At 45.5% G+C, this 25,635-nt stretch overlaps 1 protein-coding gene and 1 pseudogene across 8 annotated transcripts in view; one reads left to right on the top strand and one right to left on the bottom strand.

The window, feature by feature from the left end:
* dst (dystonin) overlaps positions 1-25,635 on the top strand; it is a 665,214-nt gene that overhangs the window by 519,564 nt on the left and 120,015 nt on the right. For all 8 annotated transcript variants that reach the window (XM_038800631.1, XM_038800637.1, XM_038800634.1 and 5 more), the window contains 2 exons: positions 24,743-24,904; positions 25,246-25,416. In XM_038800631.1, coding sequence (XP_038656559.1) covers positions 24,743-24,904; positions 25,246-25,416 — 333 coding nt within the window. The remainder of the gene's footprint in view (positions 1-24,742; positions 24,905-25,245; positions 25,417-25,635) is intronic.
* LOC119968102 lies at positions 23,466-23,673 on the bottom strand (annotated as a pseudogene).

The raw sequence follows: 25,635 nt of genomic DNA, 5'->3' as shown, positions 1-25,635 counted from the left end.
GTTTGAAACCCTGTTTATGGTGGGTTGTATTGATTGTGATGGACACTCGGGGAGAGATTTTCCAGCTCTTCCTGCTCTTCAGGATGGGCGTACATATCGGCAGTACCGGAATATCCCGCTGGCAGCCAAAGGCGAGCCGCCTCTGCTGCCGGAAAACATGCCACGGGGTTGGGGGGGGGGGGGGGGGGGGGCAAAAATCCCGGCCTTAGTAAAATCCAGTTAATCAAAGTGATTTGTAGTGTATGACATGAGACTGCACAGTACGTTCCAAAATTAGTCCCGCAGCAATTGCAAAAACCTTTGTGCGTGAACAAATACTTAATCAAGCAAATATATGAATCCTAACCTCTATTCTATAAAACGCCGTGTTGTAAAAATACAGCAAGCTTTTTAATCGGGCTTCTGAGGGTATAAACGGAATGAAACAATATCCATTCGCAATACTGCAAACAAAATGTTGCCAGTGCGAATACACCACATATTTCGATATTGAGCCTTCTAGACCAGGAAGGGACCATGGAAGTCACGCTGAGCTGGTGAACCTCAGGCCGGTTGGTGGTAAGTGCCCAACAATTGAAGTCAGTGCCTCTGGAATAAGGAATGGGAAAATCAGCCAGATTTCCTGGTTGTCATGGGAACACAAATTGCTGGGCAAAAAAACGACCAGGGTCCATCTAGTTTGCTGTCTACTATCCTGGTAGTCGCATGGTGCAATTTGGTGACCATTCATAACAGTCATGCCAATGAAGAACTTTAAAAGTCGGAGGTTATCCAGACAGACCTGCTGGAAAATGTCTGCGTGTGCGGCTCGGTGAGGCTATAGTTGGGCTCAGCTGTATGTCTAGGGTGACAACTGGTGTGGCATGGCTGGCCATGGGACTTGTTGACCAGGATTTAACACCTTTAGATCAGGAGTTGGTGAGACAGTAAACTCAGAGGGTGGAGAGAGGGGAGGGGAGGAATCTTATCAATTCCTAAAATGGTATTACAGGGTTGAATCCCAAAACTCCAACGCAACACATTTTTGTACAAAGGTTCTATGGTAGTTAATGATCCTACCCATTATATTCAACAAAAAGATACACGGTATATGGAGATAGAGTGGTATTAAGGCAGCAGATCATCCATGATTTTATTGAACGGGGATACAGGCTCAAGGGAGTGCATAGCTTAACTTTACTCCTATGTATCATTTTTTTTACATTTGATCATTATTACCAATGAAAGGAAGTGAAGATTTTACAGAAATTATCTTTGTGTTGGCGGCACGGTAGCACAGTGGTCAGTACTGTTGCTTCACAGCTCCAGGGTTCAAGGTTCGATTCTCGGTTTGGGTCACTGTATGTGTGGAGCCTGCATGTTCTTCCCGTGTCTGCACGAGTTTCCTCCGGGTGCTCCGGTTTCCTCTCTCAGTCCAAAGGTGTGCAGGTGAGGTGGATTGGCCATGCTAAATTGCCCTTAGTGTCCAAAAATAATGGTTAGGATGGTGGTGTGGGCTTAAGTAGAGTGCTCTTTCCAAGGGCCAGTGTAGACTCGATGGGCCGAATCGTCTCCTTGTGCACTGTAAATTTATGATTCTATAAGGAATGTAAATTTTGTTGTGGGGTGAGAAGGCAATGTGTCCACTGTGAGCCCGACATGGGAAATCTATTATAACATGTAATATGAAAATCAGTAGCCAAGGTTGAACTTTGCCATGACCGGTGGGACATGGCATCTGTTCCCATTGCATCTGTTACACGTGGATAGGAAACAGATGCAACTTGTGAAAGACTGAAGTAGTACCATACGTGTCTGCGAAGTGTTTTCTGCTAAATGTTTCACATTTCCTGGTCATTGGTACAATGCAATTAAGTAAAAGACTGCTTATACTGATTGCAATTGGAAACGGTCTGAAATATTGGGTTTATTTTGGTCGCCAGCACTGATTGTGAAGATTAGCAATTTTGAGATATTGAGACTGTAGTGTTCTCATGAATATATTTCCTGTTCTTTAAGTTGCAACATAATTGTACTAAGTAAACTGAAGAGTTGTGGTCTTTTGTGTTGCTGCAAAGCAAGATTTGAGCACATAATCACGGCTCATACTCACCCCAGTGCAGTGCTAGTTTCTGTATCTCCTTCCATTTCATCTGGGCCACTCGACTGCAAAATAACTGCTGATTCTGGATAAACTCAGCAGGACTGGCAGCATCTGCGGAGGGAAACAGATTTCTGATCTAAATGATCCTTCTACAGAACTGGAGCAAGGCAGAGAATTATATAGTTGGAAAGGGAACGGAGGAGGTGGGGCAGAATAGAAGGCCAGGAATAGGGCGGGAAAAGGAGATGTGGATAAATGTATCATGGACATAAGACAAAGTGTTCACGCTGCCATTAAGGGATGAAGAGTGTTAATAGTGGCCAAAGGTAGAATGTATTAATGGGAGCAATGTGGGGGAGGGGTGCGGTTTTGTTGGGTTAGGCCAGGGAGCTGAAAAATAATGGAGGGCACACTACAAAATGGGGGGAGGGGTGGTTTAAGACAGAGGGGAAGGTTTACTGACTAAAGTTGTTGAAATCAATGTTGAGTCCAGAAGGCTGTAACCTGTCTAATCAGAAGATGAGGTGTTGATCTTCCAGTTTGCGTTGAACTTCGCTGCAGTATTGCAGCAGGCCAAAGATGAATATGTGGTCACGAGAGCAAGATGCCGAGTTGAACTGGCCAGAGACAGAAGGGTTGGGGCCATGCTTGCGATCGCAAAGCGGTCACCCAGCCTGAACTGAGTCTCCCCAATGTAGAGGAGACCACATCGTGGGTCGCGAAAACAGTGGACCAAATTGAAGGAGATGCTGGTGAAATGCTGCTTCACCTGAAAGGAATGTTTGGGTCCTTAGGCAATGAGGAGATGAGAGGTAAAGGAGCAGGCATTGTACCTTCTGCGATTGCAGGGGAAGGTAGTGTGGAAGGGGGATGAAGGGAAGAGTGGACCACGATGTCACTGAGGGAGTGGTCCCTGTGGAATCCTGAAAGTGTGGGTAAAGGGAAGATGAGTTCAGTGGTGGCACCATGCTGGAGTTGTTGGAAATAATGGAGGATGATCCTTTGAGTTCAGAGGCTGGTGGGGTGCAAAGTAAGGACAAGAGGGACCCTTTCATGGTTCTGGGGAGGAGGGGAACCCCTGAGGGCAGAGGTGCGGGGGATGGGTTGGACAAGGTTATGTGCCTGTTAACCTTATTGACTTATTGTAGATGCATGTCCTGCAGAGGAAGAGAGGTATTCTCAGTGTAACAAGCAGGACACTCACCTTTGATTCAGAAGGTTGTGGAGTCCAGCTTCACTCAGAGCCTTGAGAACAAAATCCAGGCTCACCCTCCTGGTACCCCATTGAGATAGTGTTGCTTTGCTGGAGTCATAGAGTCGTACAGAGCAGAAAAGGCCTTTTGGCCCATCAAGTCTACACTGACAATAACTACCCCTAATCCACCGATTTCTTCTCACAAGCCCCGAAAGACGTGCTTGTTAGGTGAATTGGACATTCTGAATTCTCCCTCCGTGTACTTTTTTTTTTTTTTTTTTTAATTTTTTTTATTGGAATTTTTTGCAGAAAATATAACAAAAAGTATAGCAAAAAGCAGTAATATGCAACTAACAGCCCCATAACACCCACAATTCCCCCCATACCGTAACATCACATGTATCACATTCCCCCCCCCCCCCCAAACAAGAGAACTTAACCATAAATTAAAATTAGATAAATCAAATTTAAATAAAATAAGCTAACATAATCAACGCCCCCCCCCCCCCCCCCCCCCCCCCCCCCCCCCGGGTTGCTGCTGCTACTGTCCCAGTACCCTATCGTTGAGCCAGAAAGTCGAGGAAAGGTTGCCACCGTTTAAAGAACCCTTGCACCGATCCTCTCAGGGCGAATTTAACCTTCTCAAGCTTAATAAAGCCCGCCATGTCATTGATCCAGGTCTCCACGCTTGGGGGCCTCGCGTCCTTCCACTGTAGCAAAATCCTTCGCCTCCCTCCGTGTACTTCTTACAGTACCCACCCCAGTCCAATGCCGGCATCTCCACATAATTTTTAAAGTAAGAAGTCTTACAACACCAGGTTAAAGTCCAACAGGTTTGTTTCAAATCACTAGCTTTTGGAGCGCTGCTCCTTCCTCAGGTGAATGAAGAGGTAGGTTCCAGAAACATTGATATAGACAAAGTCAAAGATGCAATACGATACTTTGAATGCGAGCATTAGCAAGTAATTAAGTCTTTACAGAGCCAGAATTGACCCTCTTCAGTGAATTAAGCTCCTGCCCCTCAACCTAAATTTGTGCCCCCTTGTGATTGACCCCTCAACCACAGGCAATAGTTGCTTCCTATTTATCTTGTCCAAATCCCTCATAATCTTATATACCTCAATCCCCCCCGCGCGCCTTCTGGAATCCCCTCTGTGACACCGTGGTCCACTCTTCCCTCTGCTGTAAAGAAAACAATCTGAGCCTATCCAGTTTCTCCTTGTAGCTCAGTTGTTCCATCCCAGGCAACATCCTGCACCCCCTCCAGTGCAATCATCTCCTTCCTATAGTGAGGAGACCAGAACTGCACACAGTACTCCAGCTGTGGCCTAACCAACGTTCTGTACAGCTCCAACATAACCTTCTCGCTCTTCTATTCTGTGCCATGACTGATAAAGAAGTGGCCTTCCTATTCTTGTTCACCTGTTCTGCTGCCTTCCGGGATCTGTGAACAAGTACTCCAAGATCAATCTGTTCCTCTGAACTTCCTAGTGTCCTGCCAGTCTTTCCTTGTCCTGTTTCTTCTTCCAAAGTGCATTACCTCGCACTTATCAGAGTTAAATACCATCACCACTGCTCTTCCATCTGACCAACCCATCTATATCTTTCTATAACCTACGACCCTCTTCTTCACTGTTAACAATCCTACCAATCGTGGTGTTGTATGCAAACGTACTTAGCATTCCCCCCACATTCTCGTTGATAACAAACAATTTAAATTAGTTAAAATCTGGAATTGAAACCTATTATTAGTGACTGTAGCATGAAACCATCATGTAATGTTGTAAAATAAAACATCTGGTTCGCCTATCTACATTAGGGAAGGGTATCAGCTATCCTAACCTGCTCTGGCCACTTGACGCCCCACAACCATCAGAAATGGCTCTGCAAGTTATATCAAGCCACAAAAAAAATCAAAAAGGAATAAAATCTCACCCAGACATCACCCATCTATTGGGGCAGCACAGTGGTTAACACTACTGCCTCACAGCTCCATGGTCCCAGGTTCAATTCCGGTCTCGCGTGACTGTCTGTGTGGCGTTTGCATGTTCTCCCCGTGTCTGCATGGGTTTCCTCCGGGTGCTCCGGTTTCCTCCTGCAGTCCAAGGATGAGCAGGTTAGGTAGATTGGCCATGCTAAATTGTCCTTTAGTTTCCAAAAGGTTAGGTGGAGGTTGGAGGCGAAGGGTGCTCTTTCCAAGGGCCAGTGCAGACCCGATGGGTTGAATGGCCTCCTGCACTGTGAATTCTATGATTCTAATAAGAGACCCAGCACTGCTCCCTATGTTACACCGCTGGACACCGGCCTCCAGTTACTCTTTTTTTAATAAATGTTTTTTTATTGGGTTTTTGAACAAGGTATAATTACCGTTATGTACACAGAATAAGAAACATATATATATATACACACATATTTAGAAGAGAAGGGCTCACCCCAACATAAAATACAATAAAATATGAAATAGAATAACTGGTAGGATATTGTGCACCAGCTCGACAGCGGCAGCTCTGTGCATCTGGGGCCGAATGATTTACACTACGTAAGTACGCGACTGTTTGCGGGGGGGGGGGGGGGGGGGGGGGGGGGGGGGGGGTGGGGTGGGGGGAAAGGGGGGGGGCAGGAGTGGCAGGGATTGGGGAGGCAAATATAAATTTGGGTGCCGGGGAGATAATTACAGAGTGCAATACTTGGCTGTGTTCTGTGTTGTTGTCGTCTGCTTCTCCTGGACGGGTCTCAGTGCCGTCCCGCGCTCGCCTCCACTTCTGCTGCTCCTCCAGTCCTCCATCTTTATTTTCCTCGTTCCCCGCTCCTGGAGATGTCATGCACGTTTTGGCATCCCGTGCCTTCCTTCCGGCTCCCATTTCCCCGTCCCCCCCCGCCCCACCCCGCTGGTTCTCCTCTCTTGTTTTCCCCCCCCCCTCCACGGTTCGCCATTCACGGTTCTATTCCCCAGGAATAGATCTGGCTGGTCCGAGACCCCGAAGACCGCCACTTTCAGGTATGGCTCCACCCTCACCCCCACCACTTTGAACATTGCCTCAAAGAAGGCTGTCCAGTACTCCACAAGTCTGGGGCAACACCAGAACATGTGGGCGTGGTTGGCCAGACCTCCTTGGCACCGTTCACATCTATCCTCCACCTCCGGGAAGAACCTACTCATACGGGTTCTTGTTAAGTGGGCTCTATGGCCTCCAGTTACTCAACCAGCCTTCTACCACCACCCTTTGTGTGGTATTACTATGCCAGTTTCGGATCCAGCTCGGCAAGTTTCCTTGAATTCTATGTGTTTCACCCTTCTCAATGGAGGCATTATCCTTCAAATAAGGCATAAACAAAGGTCCTATCTGCCCTCTCGTGGATGTAAAAGGATTCCATGGAATTGATTCAGAGAGTTCTCTCTCCCCAGTGTCTTGGCCAATATTTACACCTCAACCAACATCACAAAAAACAGATTTTCACATTGCTCTTTGTGGGCTGCTGCGTTTCCTACATTACAACAGTGATTACACTTCAAAGAGCACTTAATTGTCTGTAAAGTGCTTTGGGACAATTGAGGTTATAAAAGGCACTATTATTAATGCAAGTTCTTCTTTTAATAACCTCCACAGAGTAGAGTACCTGGCTTTAGATTGAATGTTTATGGAAAGCCTTTTTTCCACCGATTTGAAACTCAACCTTGACCTTTGTTAAGTCCCATGTGTGTTTGCGCCAACCTGAGATTCAGCAGTTTGAGGGAAGAGATGCTCAACAGGAAACAGATGCAATCCAGCACCTATTTCGATGCAATAGAAAAAAAAAAACCTTTGCTAAAATTTGTCCGGAACTATCTTCCTTTGAATTGTGCTTTGCTTATCCAAACATCCTTCGGTGTATTTTCTTTTCTAACCGACTCGTGTTTGTAGTAATTGTTTCGTAACGTTACTCCAATATGTTTGTTGTAACAGTTTTCGAAATGGAGCACAGGAGTGCAAAGCTTTTCCAGGAGACAGTTTGTCATCTCCAACCTCCCTGTTACCACAGCCCTCGCCCCCCCCCCCTCCCCCCCCCCCCCCCCCCCCCGCCCCCCAAGGCAGCGGCAATCGGATGACCAGTTTTAAATAAAAGCTTTTTTTTAAACCAACTCTGGGATGTCAGGGGCCTGGGGTATTTTTAATAATGACTTAATCTTGCTAGGGATTTAACATTGTGTTGATTTATTGCATTACTTTGGCCTCTGTTCTCTCAGACACTGGTTACAAAGTCCTTAATTGGTTTTGTCTGCCTTCAGAGCATTTCAGTCTAATTATTATTGGGGCTGCAACTACAGTCCTGTAATGTTTTTAAACTGTTTTTTGAGAGGAAAAAAAAGTTTTATTGTTGCTGAGGTATGGAGGAATGATCAGATTATGATGTGTGACTATTTGCTTACTGACATTAAAGTAAATGTAGTGTTTGAAAAATTAATATCTTACAAGGTTATAGAACTTAGAAGATTTATATTTGAAAGCATTGATGTGTTATTATTAACGCACCATTTTTGGTTTGGAGAGTACCATTAAGTTACTTGGACCATAAAAGAGAGTCACCTCTGCCTTTTAAATGACCAATGAGAGCCCTGCATCGGGGAACTTTTTCTTAATGAGATGGATTAACAAGTCAAGTTAGATCTCACAGAGTTTAGATTTCACATGCATCCATAGTCATGGCTAAAATCCACCGTTTATTCTGCAAAAGCACAGGGCAGCACAGTGGTTTAAACTGCTGCCTCACAGCTCCAGGACCCTGGGGTCAATTCCGGTCTTGGGTGACAGTAGAGTTTGCGTATTCTCCCCGTGTCTGCGTGGGTTTCCCCTAGGTGTTCCGGTTTCCGCCCACAGTCCAAAGATATGCAGGTTAGGTAGATTGGCCATGATAAATTTCCCCTTGGTGTAAAAGGTTAAGTGGGGTTACTGGGTTACGGAGATAGGGTGGAGGCATGTGCTTAAGTTTAAGTAGAGTGCTCCTTCCAAGGGCCAGTGTAGAATCGATGGGCCGAATGGCCTCCTTTTGCACTGTAAATTCTATGATTCTGTGAATCACTTCCTCTGATCAATGGAAGATAAGATCACATGTTGCATTTGAAATTGCTTCTCTTTTTTCGCATCACTGGCTATCTTGAGATGGTGTTGGCTAGCCATTTTGTTTAGTAGGTGCTTGTGACTCTAACTGGCTACCACACCGCGGGACTAAATCTTAGGCAGTGCTATTGGTTTACCTTCTGTGAGGGGAATGAGTCAAACAGTTGAGGTTTTGCAACAATTTGCCAGAATTTGTGATCTGATCACCTATTGCTGGTCCACAAATTGCCACATATCATGCCAGGTTCACACCTTGGCATGGGCCCTTTGGTAACCATGATCACCGCATTGCCAATACGAGATGGGCGTGCGATTCCCTCTTTTGTTGAATAGCCTGACAAAACCTCGCAATCGCTATGTTTGCCAGCACTAGGCTGAAGTGTGATTCCTCCTATAGAGGAATAGTTAGGTTTTCAGATAAGAGTATGGCAGGAATCAGAAAGCAGCTGTTGAATTATAACCAGTCGGGGTCTTTGAGGCTGTCTTTAAACTGTGTTTGGGATGGGATTTGGACCAGAACTTTCAAAGAGCTATCCAATTAATCGCACTCCTCCCCTGATTTCTCCGTCCGATTTTTCTTTAAGTATTTAATTCCCTTTTGAGAGTCTTTTTGAAAGCTGGAGGTGTTGGTGATTTTTTAAAAATCGTGTTGAGTAGCAAATAATCCGCAAGAGGATTGGTTATATATGTAAGAGGAAAAGAGCTGTTCCCTCCGCCCTTTCAGGTAATGCATCCCAGATCATCAGAAGTCTCTGCATAACATGTCCTTCTCATCCCAGCCCTGGTTCTTTTACCAATGATCTCAAATCTGTGGGGTTTGGTTACTGACTCAAATGCCAGTGGAAATAGTTTCGCCTCATTTACTCCATCCAAACCTCCCATGATTTTGAAAACCTCTATTAAATCTCCTTATTGTTCTCCTTCGAATAGTGAACATTCCCAGCTTCTTGTTCTAGTTAACCTTCTCCACACCCTTTCCAATGCGTCAACATCCTTTCTAATGTGTGGTGCCGAGTCTTGAACACAATACTCCAGCTGAGACCTATCCAGTGATTTATAAAGATTGGATGGATGTGATTCTTTTCTACTTTGATTTGCCTCACCTCCGTGGAATATCAGGAAACTTGCACCGCCAGTAGATGTATTTTTATGACTGCAGGGGCTAATTAAAAGTAGCCACCTCTAAGCCGCGTGCCGAGATGGCAATTGCTCTGTTTACTGAGGTAGGTTAAAATCACTATACTCCCAGATGACCATAGGCTGCTTTCCCCTTTGTGGGTAGAGAGCTGACTGGTGGTGATTTAACCTGAGGGTCACCACACCTCAGGTGATGGGCAAGGTTGAGAAAACAGGGCCTTCATAAATAACCTCAACTGGTACGAGAATTGAACTCGAGCTGTTGGCCTTGCTCTATATCACAAACCAGCACTCCAGTCAACTGAGCTAAATGGAGGCTACATGTGACAGAAACAGCAGGGCAGCGAAAACTTCATGACTTTTTTTTAACTTAAGATTACCGAATTCTCTTTTTCCAATTAAGGGGCAATTTAGCATGGTCAATCTACCTATCCTGCACATCTTTGGGTCGTAGGGGTGAGACCCATGCAGACATGAGGAGAATGTGCAAACTCCACATGTGAGGCAGCAGTGCTAACCACTGCATTACCGTGCTGCCCAAAACTGCATGACTTGAGGGTAGAAAGTAGCACTGGGTAATAACTGAATGCCCATTTCACAAATCCATCATGACGCATAACGATCTCTATTCAATGCATATGTTTCAATGCATTTGAAACTTGAGGTTGCTTCAAGTGCCGATAGATCAGTGTGATGTTCCTTGTTACCTGCTAGAAACCAGATTCTTTTAATCATAGTAGAGTCTTTGAAGAAAAGTCATATGGACTCAAAACATTAACTCCGTTTCTCTACCCAGACTCTGCCGACCTGCTGAGCTTTTTCCAACATTTAATTTTGTTATTTTAGATTTCCAGCATCAGTATATTGCTTATATTTTATTCTAATCATAGCTAACTCTAGAGTAGAGCTGTATCGATGTTGTATTGACTTGTTGCAAATTTATTGTGCCGAACGTAGCCAGTGTGAATTTAAGGCCAACGATTCCTCCCTCTCTCTTTCCTTTCCTTTATGCCCGTCCCCTCTCCCTCCATTCATCTCTCCGCAGCAACCTCTGCCTCGCTGACCCGGTCTCTGTGTTTCTCTCTCTCTCTCTATCTCTTTCTACCCGCTGCACTTCCCCTCAGAAAATACTATTTCTTAGGCCTTTGTAGGTTCCAGTGTTTTTAAAAATCCTGTTCAGGAGCAAATTCCTAAGGGCGATTGGTTATATATGTAAAAGGAGAAACATTGGTCGGGCTGTGTGGAAGGAGTGAGGAGGAACTGGGGCTAATTGGATAACTCTTTCCAAGAACACAATGGGCTGAATGTCCTTCTGTGCTGTAAGCATCTGTGACTTTCCGGGGCAGAGGTGTGGGTCGGATCAGCTGTCTGGGTCTACATCTCCCCACTGTTCTCATTCCCCACTGACCCCCCCCCCCCCCCTCCTGAAAATGGAAAATTATGTATAATGAGGCTCGCCTAAAATCCCTCAAGACCCCAAGGTCAGGAGTACCTCAAAACTGGGTGTTGCTAATCCTTCCCTCCACTCCCCACACCACCATCACAGGGGTGATCCTGTTGAGGTTGGCAATGTATTGCTTGCCCTCTATGTTGGGCAACTTATCAACGAGAGGGACATGGGCCAAATGCAGGCAAATGGGGTTAGCTCAGATGGGCCTTTTTGGTTGGCATGGACCTTTTTGGTTGGCATGGACCAGTTTGGATCGAGGGACCTGTCTCCCTGCCGTAGATTCTATGATCTCTGTCAACAGCAGCTCAGAGTGGGGAGCTCAGGATTCACCAGAGATTTTAAGTAGCTCGGCGTTTCTCGGGGAAAGTGAGGGGGAGGGGCGTGCACACAAAAGAAAACCTACAAGTTATTGGGGGGTGGAGGAGAGGTCGCTGGGGTCAAAGCTCATGTTTATACAGGGCGCTAACCCGGAGTGCAGCAGATGTTGGTTGAAGCATGAGAAAGGGGCGTCACTGAAGTGGCTGTTTGAAGGTCTCTCCGCTGCCGGGGGGGAGAGAGAGGGAACCTGGACAGCTCTTTTCATCAGCTTCTGAAGGGTGCATGTCTGCTCTCCCAGCCTGCCATGTGTGTGTGTGTGTGGAGGGAGAGCCGGTGTCAGGCAGCAGGCAGCAGCAGCAGCTTTAGGTAGCGCGCAATGTTCGTACCTGGGGCGGGCCCGGGGTGGCCGCTCTGTGACTGAAACACTTTCTTCCGGAGAACGATGACAGCTTTTGCCCTCCAGTGGGAACATTGCCTGAGCGGGGCTGGGACGGCTGGAAGTTTTTCTCCCGCGATGAGCGTGTGTTAAAGAGCTCCCCGAGTGTGGAAGCAAAAAAAAAAGCCAAATCAGCAGCAGTACTTGTTCTGAAACGTTTGCACTGATTGTCTTAAAGTTGGCTGCAGTGGAGAAAGATTTGCTCTCACTTGCTTTGCTGCGGACTGTGCTCCAGAATCACACAGAAAGATTGCAGACCTCGAGTCTTTTAACATGAGAGGGAAGCCAATCCTCAAATAAATACAGAAGGACTAATAGCTGCGTTATATTTAACAAACAAAAACAATTGCTATTTTGATGTGGCTTTTTGTCTTCAGCAGAGAATGTGGTTTCCTTCAACAAAAAAATGACTTGATTTTATCTGAACGTTTTCCTTCATCGCAGACGTTTGGGTTGAAGACACTGCATTAACACACTGCTGGAACTTGTCTTGTGCAAGGAGAGTGTTTTTCTTTCGTTACTGTGAATTGTTTTGCTTGCCAGTGGATTGAGCGTAATCACTGAGACATCAGCCAGAACTATTGTGCTCAGCTGAAACATTCCTTCCTTTGAAAAGTTCCTGGTGATGGAGATCAGATGAAATTGCAGTGCCCTCTGTACATGCCTTCTTGCTGCTAAAGAATTGAGGTGGGCGGGAGGGAGAGGACCAAAAGGAGGAGGGGGGAGGGGGTTGAAAGAGAAAAACTGCCACAGGATTTCTGACTGAAAGACTTCTGAACTTAACTTGGCCTGAGAGGAATCTACGCACTTTATTTACAGAATTGAGTATCTCTGCTGCGCCCCATTAGAGTCAGGTAAAATTAAACAGTCATCCGTGCACTGGACTTTAAAATAAAATCACCTGCAACTCCAGCCTTGATGCACAAAATTAATTTTTTTAATTAACTGCAGATAAACACTTTGCAATACAAAAGAACAGTGCACACGTGTTTTAACTGGGAATCTCATGTTTATTGTTAAATTGATTATATTTGGCTACCTTTAAAATTGTGAAAGGATTTTTTTTTTTGCCAAACTTGGAGCCGCTGCATAATGCTGTAACAAAATAAACCGACAAGATGGGAAAACCACTTAGTCGGCCTGACTGCTTGCGTCAAAATCCAGCCTGTGTTGGGATGACTGAGGAGGAGGACATTAATGTAGAAGATTGCTACGTTCCCCAAAGATCCATCTATGACACAGTGAGACTGAACGAACAGATCGACTCAGGCTCAAAGGGCAGCCTGACCTCGAGACATTTGACAGAGCGCTACCTACCGTACAGCCAGAGGACACTGGAATGTGCCACCTTCACTGGCAATGGGGCGCTATCGGTCCCCGGTGCCCTTGAGCTGAGAGCTAGGGAGAGCAACAAACTGGATGAGAAAACGATCTTCGACGCCCTGAAACTTAACAGCGACGCTGTCCGGTCAGCCGGCCCTCCTAAGGTGAAAGCTGTGGTGGAAAGGAAGGAGAACCGGCGATCCTGGAGAACATTTGTCCCGCCCTTTGCAGACTACCCCAGCAGAGCGGAGGCTTCACCTTCTGAAAGTGCAGAGGTGGCCACATTGTCCACCTGGAGCCGGGGCAAGGGGACCACTGGTTCCCTCACTTCAGACGAAGACTCTGGGTTGTCCAGTCCATCCGCAAGTAAAGGGCAAAGGTACCAGTTGGCAAATGGTGATAAAATCCAATATAGGAGCTTGTCCTCAGCAGATGGAGTACATTTAGCAAGGGACAATGAAGCCAAAAGCATTGGGCCTAACTCTGACAAAGAGCAAATGTTATCGCGAGCTCCCAAAAGTGTGTCCTCCATTACAAAGTGTGAAGACTATGCAGTCTCCTCAAATGAAGAGGCAGAGCTCATTAGGGCCTTGGAGTTTGTTTCCGAATATGATGCAAGAGGAGATTGTATTTTTGAGCCAAATGCAAAAACAGTGGAATACAATGAGAGAAATTGCGTTGACAGACAAACCCTCGATGGCAGCTCTAACTTCACATCAACACCAGAAGAGATAATGTCCAAGTTCTTGGGGATAGAACAGGTAGAATTGGAAGAAGAGGAAGGAAAGGAGAATGCATCCATACAAGAAGCATGTTACTGGGATACGGTGGTTGAAAGTCAGTCTGAAACACTGTCAGAATGTGACCATATGCAGGCTCTGGTGGAACCAGATGCCCTATTATCTGTTCCTGAGGAAATGACTCCTGCTATTGAAAGCTTGAACTCTGAGAGCAAGGGTTACTATGAGAACACTCCAGTGATGGACGAGGTGTGTGACTGTAGGATGTTACCAGTGATAGAGCCTGATGCGAACAGCAATGGGGTGTTCACTGATGAGGTAAACCAAATATTTACTTGAAGAATAGGGTGTGTTCACATACAAGGCACTGGGAAAGGATTTCTGATGGCACTTCCTGAAGTCCCGTCATTTTGTTTTATTTCAGCACTGCCGGGTAACCGGTATCCTAGCAACCTTTTAGAATATTAAATTTCAATATGGTCGAATTAGATTGGGTGAGCAATGTGGCTTTGTAAGCTGGAGGCAGCTTGTGACATGACTGATAGTTTCCAGCTGTTTGTTGTGTGGTTATTAACCAGCTGGTGTCTGTTACTCGTCCTGTCCTGGTATACCTTTACACTAACATATTTCACTTAGCAGAAACTGGGGATTGTGGTGGCATGTCTCCTCCCCACAGCATCATTCATATCAGTATAATCATCATTTCTCAAACCTCACTGGCTAAAGGTCTTCATGACTTTGTGGCATTTGCAGTTTGGGGAAAATGCCACAATTTGAGCTGATGCTTTTTTTTTAAAAAAGGGCCCTTTTAATCTTTTTGTCTGTGCATCATAAATGGAACCGGAGGGTTATGTCATCAGAGAACAATGCAACTTAGTCACTCTTAGCTTTCAGAGTAATGAAGAACTTGGCAGATGTTCCAAGGTAAAAAGAAATGACAGACACAGATTGATTACGGGGCTGGGTTTCACTCGAGCTATTGTACCGTGCCACAGGTTTTCACTGAGTTCGTTAAATTGATTGATTTTTAGTACCAAGATAGTGAAAGAACTTTCACTGCCAACCTTGCATTGCTGACAGTATTTGGTAAATATGCAAAACAGGGACAGTGTTGTCACCTGGTCCCCACCCCCACCCATCCAACATATTCATGACCTAAATGATACAGAAAAGCAAACGTCTTGCAGTTTTCTTTCAGTAATGAACCCAAGTGAGTAAAGTTCTGGCCCTGCTCTGCAGCAATCCTCCTTTAATTTGGGAATACTCTGTCAAAGCACACTGTGATCAGGAAATGCTCAGAATCTTCGCAACTTCAACATTAGCAGCATGTGTAGTACAATTACTATTGACGATATCTAATGGTGACTGATAAATTAAGTCTCCCCATTAACTCCCTGTGTTCACATCATGCTTTTCTTTCTGTTTGTCTCTTGCTCCTTCCTCCGCTCACTTCTCTCCCTCTTTCTCTCGCTCTCTTTCTCTCTCTTCTCTCATTCTTTTTTTCACTCATATTTTCTTTCTGTTTAATGCTTTCTCGCTTTCACTCACTATTTTACCGGCACTGTCATCTCTATCCCTGACATCTCGCTAGTCTCCTGTTGCTCCATCTCCTGTCTCCTATATATCTTGCATTCTTTATAATTCACTCATGTTGCTTTGATCTATTCAGTATGCATGCTGTTAAAATTCCAGGCGTGCACCTGAATTGCAGCGTGTTGGAGGTGGATTGGCAGCTAGGTGAAAGAGAGTCAGGATAATTTCTTGGAGGTGGGGTGAAGGACAAAGCCTTCGGATGGAGCTTCAGCCAAGATCTCTGCTAAGGTGGTGCGGTGGGTTGCATTTGAGTAGGGATGTCACACATCATGAGACTAGTGCTGGGATTCTGTGGAGTCTGGAAGAAATGCAGACAGTAGGACTTGAGGCTGGAAGCAAGTGAAGCTTCTATGACTGGGAAGGCTGCAAGGTTAAAGCTAGAGGGCACTCAAACCTGATGCAAAAGAATCCTGCCCTCTGGCTAAATTGGCAATCTCAAGTGATGCAGTCTTATCCCCTTACCCGCTGACAGCAATGTTAAGCATCACTAACGCCTGGATGGATTTTGCATCTTAATGCTCATTATGAAGTCCCTTGAAAGGACTCATCGCCTTTGAGGTGGCAGTAGGGTGAGACAAATGATGTGTATTTCCTGTACAGCTGGCAGTAATCAAACTGAAGTGGCCGCAATTTGGCTCACGACCAGCATCCCATGAAATAAGACATTTTTAAAAATTACGTGTAATGTGTTTTATACAATATTTTAAAGGAGGTCATATCTTGAAATGAAAATCGCTTATTGTCACAAGTTGGCTTCAAATGAAGTTACTGTGAAAAGCCCCTAGTCGCCACATCCTGGCGCTTGTTCGGGGAGGCTGGCACGGGAATGGCTGGTATCTTCAGTCCTAACTAGCAGCAAATCAGACAAATGGACTACAGAGCTATTTCACAAAAAAGTAATTTAAACTTCCTTCTCTGTCTTTTATGTGGGAGCTGGTGGACATAGAACAGAACAGGCCCTTCGGCGCTCGATGTTGTGCCGAGCATTGTCCGAAACCAAGATCAAGCTATCCCACTCCCTGTCATTCTGGTGTGCTCCATGTGCCTATCCAATAACCGCTTGAAAGTTCTTAAAGTGTCCGACTCCACTATCACAGCAGGCAGTCCATTCCACCCTAACCACTCTCCGAGTAAAGAACCTACCTCGGATATCTCTCCTATGTCTCCCACCCTGAATCTTATAGTTATGTCCCCCTGTAAAAGCTACATCCATCCGCAGTGATCATGAGAAAGGAATATCCCAGAATATGGAGAAGGAGGTCACTTGCCCATCGCTCCTGTGCCTCCGAAGAGCTACCCCATTACCGGCACTTTCTTTCCTGTTCTTTTCCTGTAGCCTTGTGAATCCTCTCTTTCAAGCATTTACCCAATTTACTTTTGGGAGTTACCAATTGAATCCGTTTCCACTACACCTTCAGGCAGCGCATTTCAGAACATAGCTAATCAGGTTTTTTTTTTTAAATTCTCCTCATCTTGGATTCCAACAAAGTTGTTTTGTACTCGAAATGTTAACTCTGGGTGCAATCATACTGCCTTGTCTCATCTGACTCGGGCCGCAACGAGGCTGTTAAATCTCGCAAGAGGCCTCTCGCAACATTTGCACGCTTGTAACGCCTCACGAGATTTAACGAGCTCTTGCGAGATGTCGTGATTTGATCCCGCCCTCGCCGGGCAGGATCCAAATTTGCATATTTAAGTGAGCAGTTAGCCTCAGTTAATCTCCCAAGGCCCTGGATTAAACGCCCGGGCCTGGCCGGCAGGGGCACTGCCAGGGTCCCAGGCTGGCAAGCCAAGGTGCCAAGGTGGCAGGTTGCCCATGTCTGGGATCAGGCCCAGGAGTGTCCTGCCCTTATGAGGTGGGGTGACGGGGCTCGGGGATCCCCTTGGGGGGGGGGGGGGGGGGTGGATCCTGAGATCATGGTGGAGGGTTGAGAGATGTGGACGGGACGGCATTACAAATGACACCCCCATCTCTTCCTGAGCTGAACTCTTCAGTGCAGGAAATGAAGGTAAGTGTGGCCTTGGTAGGGCATTCCTTGCCAAGGCCAGAAAAACAAGAGTCCTGTTTGAAAGCGCCAGGAAACACCCCGCTAAACGCGCCCCAAAACGAGTCTGTTTTTCCCTGTTAAATCGCGCCCACTGTTTGTCTCCCCACAGGTGCTGTGACCTGCGGAGATTTTTTCCATCACTTTCTGTTTTTATTTCGCATTTCCGGCTTCCATTTGCATTTATTCTACTTGTCTCGTCTTTTTGCCCTCCGATTGCTTTAAATCTGTGTTATTGTTTACCGATCTTGCTAGTGAGGAACTGAGGTCACCTCCTCTATCTGCCAGGGTAAAGCCAGCACTGTGTTCAACTTTTTAAACCCTGAGATGAGATTGTTGCCGGGCCTATATTTGTTGTAATTCAGGCTGGAATTGAGGTGCCCTTGTATTTGTGCATTCTCTCTCTGGAAGTACGCACGTTGTCAGATGTGGGTGAACATGATACTTTGTTCAATTCCGTGACTTAGTGGCAACTGAAGAACCAGATGCAGTCACCTGAGGGTGCAGTTCATTCTGTAGCTACTGATCTCAGACCAGTGCCTTCAATATCCATTTGTAGATGGCTGTATGCTATTTGTGTTGCCTGGCTGCAGTTCGATAAAGAAAGGATTACCCTGCTCCCAGCCATTCGTACATTGAGACTAAGGGCAGGAGCAGCTGCAATGGGGCAAACATTCCATGCGGTGCCAAACCCAAGGGGTGCTCTGCCAATCTCTTCCACAGCTCTCAACTACGCGTTGGCATTTCCGTAGCACCTTTAATTCAGTAGAGACATCCCAAGGAGGTATTAAAAGCGATGACCAAGAGTTTGGTCAAATAGTAAGCTTTCGAGAGCTTGGAGATATTAATAGAAAGGATTCCTGAGTTGAGGGTCTAGGCAGTTGAAAGCACAGCCATCAAGATTGGAACACTGAAAATCGGGCGTGAGAGAGGAACCAGAATTGAAGAAGCTCGGAGACTGTTTTCCTTGTTCATGGGACATGGGTGTCAATGGTAAGGCCAACATTTATTGCCCATCTGTGCTTGCCCTTGAGAACGTGATGGTGAACTTGAGCCATTACAGTCTGTATGGCGTCGGTATAATCATACTGCAATTAGGAGTTCCAGTGACAAGGGAGGAATGACGATATAGTTCCAAGTTCTGCTTTTGTCGTCATCGAGCTTGTTGAGTATTGTTGGAGATGCGCACATCCAAGCAACTGGAGAGTATTCCATCATATTCCTGACTTGTGCCTTGTAGATACGCAGACAGGTTTTGGAGTCAGGAGATATGTTACTTGCCACAGAATTCCCAACCTGTGACCTGCCCTTGTAGCCACAGCATTTATATGGCTGGTCCACTTAACTGAACATCGGTGAGCAGGCTATGTGCCTCTTATAGCACTGTCAATGAAACCTTCCATCACCTTGCTGATGATTGAGGGTAGATTGATGGGCCAGTAATTGGCCAGTTTAGATTTGTCTCTTTTTGTGGACAGGCCATAACAGGACAAATTTTCTGCTTTATCAGGGAGATGCACTTGTTGCTGCTGTACTGAAACAGCTTGGCTGGAGGTTCTTGTGCTCAAGTCTTTGGCACTGAACCAGGATATAGCTGATGTCCTTTGCTGTAGCATGGAGGGCTGTAGGACTGGAGGTGATGACAAAATAGGGAGGGGTGAGGCAAGGAAGAAATTTGAAAGCAGATAAGAATTTTTAATTTAAGGCATTGCCACTTAATTTATTTAAAACATTAATTTAAGCGAACTGTTGGATTCCATAAAAAGAACTGGTAGATACTTAAAATTGATCAGGCAGTTAGTGTTTCCTCTGTATTAGATTCAGATGTAATACTATATAGACACAAGATTATTGCTGCACTGTATCGTTTGATTAAATTGCTGATCGTGTCTAAAATCTGCAGGTTGAAATTAATGAGGTTCATCTTGCCAATCGTATAAAAGCGGGAGTTGTGATAAAATAATGAATTTTCATATTTGGCAAGCGAAACGCCTCTTTTAAAAATGGTATTGCACGACATAAAGGATTAAAGTCTAGCTTCACTCACAGAAATTATATCACAGATTGCATTGCCGCAACTATTATAACATTTGTTAGGTTTGCCTGAGAATTATGTCAAATGGAGATGCCTGCGGATGAAGTTGGTCAATCCATTCAATTCAAATACAAACATTTTGTGAGATTGAGAGTATTTGCTAATTTTTATATTAGTTATTTGAACCTGTTTTATCTTGGTTCACTTTCAGACACTGTTTATTAACCTGTGTGGGGACCCTATCTAAAGCCTTCAAAGAGAGAGAGCTTCATTGGCAAATGCCAATAAAGCATCCTTATTTTACAAATATTACATATAATCTAGTTCGCCACAACAGTTCAAATTATTTATCCTTTACTACAGGCAGAGATAACTAAGCTTGGCTACTGCTGTGGAAAGAATGCATGCTATGGTCCGGCTACTGTATATTTGTTCTTTCACAATTTAATTCATTTCTTCATCAGTTAAAATCAAAATCTAGTCATTCTTGTTATTGTGCCACATTGTGAAACTGTGAAGAAGCATGTGATAAAAATGAACTGCTGAAGTATATCATAGTTATAGCACAGAAACTGGCTACTCTGCCCAGCTGGTCTCTGCTGGTGTTTATGTGTCACTCGAGCCTCCTCCACACTTCACCTCGCTTTATCGGCATCTCCCTCTGTTTCTTTCTCCCCGTTGTCCTTATTCACCTTCTCCTCAAACGCATCTTTTCTCTTCACTGCGGCCCTTCCATCTGATAGCAAGTAAATTCAGTATCAAGCTCCATTCAATGATGGTTTGCGCAGTATCAGTTTGCTGAGATACCCAAGCAACTGTGAACTTTATTTGAGATGTGGGAACAAAGGGTTAACCTCGGGGAATAGTACCAAAAATAGTATCTGAAGTAACTGAAGAGTGAAGATGCGCAGCAGTGATGTAATCTGGAAAAATGGTTTATGATCTGTTAATGATAACAAACTGCCTTTTGCAAAGTCAAACCATCTTTTCTGTTGGTCACATACTCGCCACATGGATTTTGTTTTTGATTAGCAGCCTCAGTTGTCTCGGGCAGGCACTGGCTTTGATTTTCAAGAGGTCATTTGGTTGAATTCCACAGTAAGGCCTTTAAAGAAGATAAACATTTGTGGAATTAATGGTAAATGAACCAGTCGGATTGAAAATAGTTTTGACATTAGAAAGCAGTGAGGGCCATTGATTAACGGAGACAGGAACAAATCTGTTCTGTGTTTCCTGCTGTATAGCGTATTCATAAATAATATGAGTGACTAATTATAAATTTGCCGAGAGTGAACCGCATGGTCATGTGAGTCATGAAAAGATCAGCTCATTTCTCCAGATCTTTTGAATGTCTGGACTGTGTTGTACTGGATTACAATAGGGCTAAATATAAGGTAATCCATGTTCCACTAACAAAGGTGGGAAAAGGAAAGGAATTTGGATCTGTCTGAAGCTGTTCTCCACAAGGTTAAACTATTAATGGTTAAATGGTTGTACATTGTATGGGTTACTGATTAACTGCTTTTAGCTGCAATGTGACTTACTCAACCTTCCAATGAGACATTTGCAAAGTACTGCAGATTCTGGAAAGGTGAAACCAAAAGAGAAAATGCTGGAATTACTCATTACATCAAGCACTGGGGCAAGAGAAATGTTTCTGGTCAATGAACTTCCCTCTGTCTTGGAAAAAGTTGGAAATGTAACAGGTTTTGAGCAAATGCAGAGAGGGAGGGAGTGGGGAGGGCGGGAGGGGGGAAAGTTAAAAGCGGAGGGCTGAAAAGTTGAAAGGCAGGAGAGATCAAATGATAGTGCAAGACAAAAGCGGGTGCCAAAAGGCCAAGTACAGAAATAAAATATATCTAGAGGAGGTGTAATTAAAAAGTGGGCCATTAGCTCCTGCTCTCCAAAAATAAAATAGAAGTTGTTGTTATGATCCAAAATGCACTCCATGTCCAAGTGCAGCAAGACCTGGACAATATCTAGGCTTGGGCCAACAAGTGGCAAGTAGCATTTGCGCGACACAAGTGCCAGACAATGACCATCTCCAAGACGAGAGAATCTAACCATTGATCCTTGACATTGCCATCGCTGACATTACCACCACCCCATGACATTACCCATTATCAACATCTAGGGAGTTCCCATTTCCGTGATGTAAAGACTCTATGGCCAGGATTCTCCCTTCTGTGAGCTAAGTTCCCACGTTGGCTGGAAAAACAGCACCAACGACTCCGGCGTCAACGGCCCCCCAAGGTGAGGAGTTCTCACCTATCTAAGGGGCTAGGTGGACGGCGATGGGGTTGGCGTCGCTCCAGCTTGCGCCGAAGGGCCGGCGCGACTTCGCGCATGCACGGAACCGCCGGCATGATCTCGCACATCCGCGGAACCACTAGCATGATTCCGCGCATGCGCAGACCGGCCAGCATATTTTGCCACATGCGTGGGGGGTTCTCTTCTCCACGCCAGCCATGGCAGAGCCCTACAGGGCCGGTGTGGAAGGAAGAAGTGCCCTGATGGAACAAGCCCGCCCACAGATCGGCGGGCCCCGATCGCGGGCCAGGCCACTGTGGGGGAACCCCCCCCCCCCCCCCCCACGGGCTGGATCCCCGTGCGCCCCTCCCCCCGAGGACCGCCCACGCTGACTTACCTGCCAGGTCCCGCCATGTGAGACCATACGTCACCCACGCCGGCGGGACTGGCCAAAAATGGACGGCCGCTCGGCCCATCGAGGCCCGGAGAAACGCCGGAGGGCCTCTGTCAATGGCCCCCGACCGGCTTGGAGGGACTGAAAAACGGCGCCGGAGAATACAGCAGCCGCCGGCGGGGCGGGATTCGCGCCTCCCCCCCCGGGGATTCTCCAATTCGGCGGGGGTTGGAGAATCCCGCCCTATGACTCTACTAATTGCGGCAGGCATATAAACACTGTGGCTACCAGAGCAAGTCAGACGTTAGGAATCCTGTGGCAAGTAACTCACTTCCTGACTCCCCAAAATCTGTCCACCATCTACAAGGCACGGGTCATGAGTGTGATGGAATACTCTCTTGCCTGGATTTATGAAGCTCTAACAACGGTCGAGAAACTTGACTATTCCAGGACAAGGCAGCCTGTTTGATTGGCAACCCATCTACAAACATTCACTTCCTCCACCACTGATGCACAGCGGTAGCAGCATGTCCCATCTACAAGATGCACTGCAGGAACTTACCATGGTCTGTTAGACAGCACCTTCCAAACCCACGACCGCTACCCTGTAGAAAGACATGGGTAGCAGACACCTGGGAACAGTACCACCTGGAAGTTCCCTTCCTAGCCACTCAGCATCCTGGCTTGGAAATATATCACTGTTCCTTCACTATTGCTGGATCAAAATCCGGGAACTCCCTCCCAAACTGTGGGTGTACCTACACCATATGGACTGCAGCGGTTCAAAGAAGGCGGCTCACCACCACCTTCTCAAGGGCAACTAGGGATGGGCAATAAATGCTGGCATAGCCAGCGACGTTCTCATCCCATGAATGAATAGGAATAAAATAGTTGGAATGGATGTTGAGTCTGAAAGGCGATGAATTGCCTCATCAAAAGCTGAGCTGCTGTTCCTTGAGCTTTTATGGAGCTTTATTAGAATGGCGCAGGAATGGGCGGCTCAATGGTGCGGTGGTTAGCACTGCTGACTCACAGCACTGAGGACCGGGTTTGATCCGGGTCACTGTCTGTGTGGAATTTGCATAGTCTCCCCGTGTCTGTGTGGGTCTCACCCCCACAACCCAGAGATGTACAGGGTTGTTGGATTGGATCGAAAAAAAATTGGGTACTCTAAATTTATTAAACAAAAGAATGGTGCAGGAAGCAGAGGTCGAGGAGATTGGTGTGGAAGTGGGACAGAGGATTAACAAATGAATTATTGACAAGGTAATAGAGCTCTTGTTATAATGGGAGATTCGCTAGACAGAGCTTGTCTTGATGGAGGGGGCAAATATTGAACCATTTTCACCTTCCAGATCCTTCAAATGGAGGGGAATGGCCCAGTTTTTTTAATTACTTTTTCTGAGTTACAAAGCCAGGGCTCAGGGTGTGACAGGGGCGAACCCCCAATCCAGCTCCTTGCCTGCTCCAAAAACCAATTTGAATTCAAATTGAATCCAATTCACGGTCCCCACAAGAGAGACATAAAAGGCCGAGTAGATACTACACTTGATCTGAGCCAAAAGGCCGAGAAGTGATGATGGCCCAGTTGACTATTATTTATCTAGTACATCCTTTAGCATCACGAGCCTGTGTGAACACCATGTGAATGCTCTTCAAGTAGGAATAGCAATGGTAATTCCTCTCACCACTTCCACCTATAGAATGACGACAGAACAGATTTCATATTAGGTTACGGGAGATGTTAATTTGAACAGTTTAGAAAAAGGAGTGAAGGTTACAATAATAGCAAACAGTGTGGGATTGGATTGATGAATTGAAGTTTTGCTTGTAGTGATGGACAAAAGGCTCATGTTTTATTCTTCGGTCTGGGGTGGAGCGGAGGGGAGGGCCCAGGCGATTTGTCTTTGGTTGGTCATCTACTTCAGGAGTTTTAGAGGGGACGTATCACACAGATTTGTACAGGGTCTGTGGAGAAGATGATGCACAATCCTAAAGGAACCCGAAAGAATGAAGGACAGAGAAAAGGGGATTTAGAGAGCAGCTAACAATCTGTTTGCTAATGACTCTGTGGCACAGATCATTGTAAATAAGCTCAGTTCTATTTTGAATAGTGGATGAAGTTTAATGAACCAATTAAATTTCATCATACATTCAGCTAAATATTCAATTTTGTTCTTGGCTTGGTAACCATTTTTAAATGTTGTATTTTCCAGCTGAGGTGACCAAAGATTGATTGGATTTGATGCCCATTAGAGAATTTACTTTAGTTTTTTTCTCAGAATAACTGGAAATTAATTAGGTTGAGATTAACTTCAAATGAAAAAAAAAAATCTGCCTGTAGAGTTTGCTAAAATGAATTCCTTTGGCTTCTCTCCCATATTGTTCATTCTGTCACTGTGTGAACCGAGTCTTTGTGAGAGCGGGAGAAGTATTAATGTGGCTTAAACAGCATCTTTGTGCTTGACGTGTATGGCACTAGCAAACAATTAATGCCTTGGTCTATGGGATAAGTATTGACTGTGTAAATTGTGAGGGTGCAAAATTAATTTGACATTGGACTTGTACTTTGATTTGAAACTTGCTCTGTCTATGGGACTCATTTAATCCCGTGTATTTTGTCATCCTCTGCCTTTGCAAACTGCAGGTATTTCAGAAGGAAGAAATTGAGCCACTTCAGACTGTGCTCCAAGAGGTTAACCGACTTGGACAAGGGTTGATCCAGAGTGCGGCTAAAAATACCAATATTCAGAAGTTGGAGCACGACCTTGAAGAAGCAAATACACGATGGAATACTCTAACAACAAAGGTTTATTTTCTTTCTTTCGATATTCCCTCCCCTCATTGTTTAAAAAAAAAAAAAATTTAGCGTACCCAGTTATTTTTTTCCAATTAAGGGGCAATTTAGCGTGGCCAATCCACCTAACCTGCACATCTTTGGGTTGTGGGGGTGAAACCCACGCAGACACGGAGAGAATGTGCAAACTCCACACGGATAGTGACCCAGAGCCGGGATTCGAACCCGGGTCCTCAGCGCCATAGGCAGCAATGCTAACCACTGTGCTTCCCCCTCCCCTCATTGTTAAACAGGTAGCTTGCTGCCTGCTGTGTGCACACAAGTTCATTGGGATTGCATCATCTGCTTAATAGGTTGCAGAACGAGCTGCCAAGCTTCAGGAAGCCCTCTTGCATTGTGGGAGATTTCAGGATGCGTTCGAATCGTTGCTCAGCTGGTTGATGGATACAGAAGAGCTCGTAGCCAATCAAAAGCCACCTTCAGCTGAGTTCAAAGTAGTGAAGGCTCAGATTCAAGAACAAAAAGTAAGTAAATACTTCATAAATTGTGAATTTATCCAAGACCTTGCCAAAGATTGGCGTTTAGGGTGCGGATTTTCTTTAATTTTTATCTACTTCTAACGGGTGAGTTGGGGGGTGGAAGGAAGGGGAAGAGGGATGCTCCTGCAGAAGTTTCATTGAGTGTCCTGGGTCACTTTACCTCCCAGGCTTCATTTGAATAAGTCCACTACCACCTCATGCCTG

This window comes from Scyliorhinus canicula, chromosome 6 (genome assembly GCF_902713615.1).
Source record: "Scyliorhinus canicula chromosome 6, sScyCan1.1, whole genome shotgun sequence".
Taxonomy (NCBI): Eukaryota; Metazoa; Chordata; class Chondrichthyes; order Carcharhiniformes; family Scyliorhinidae; genus Scyliorhinus; species Scyliorhinus canicula.
Note: the sequence above shows the minus strand (reverse complement) of the source record. Positions and strands in the feature narration are given on the sequence as shown.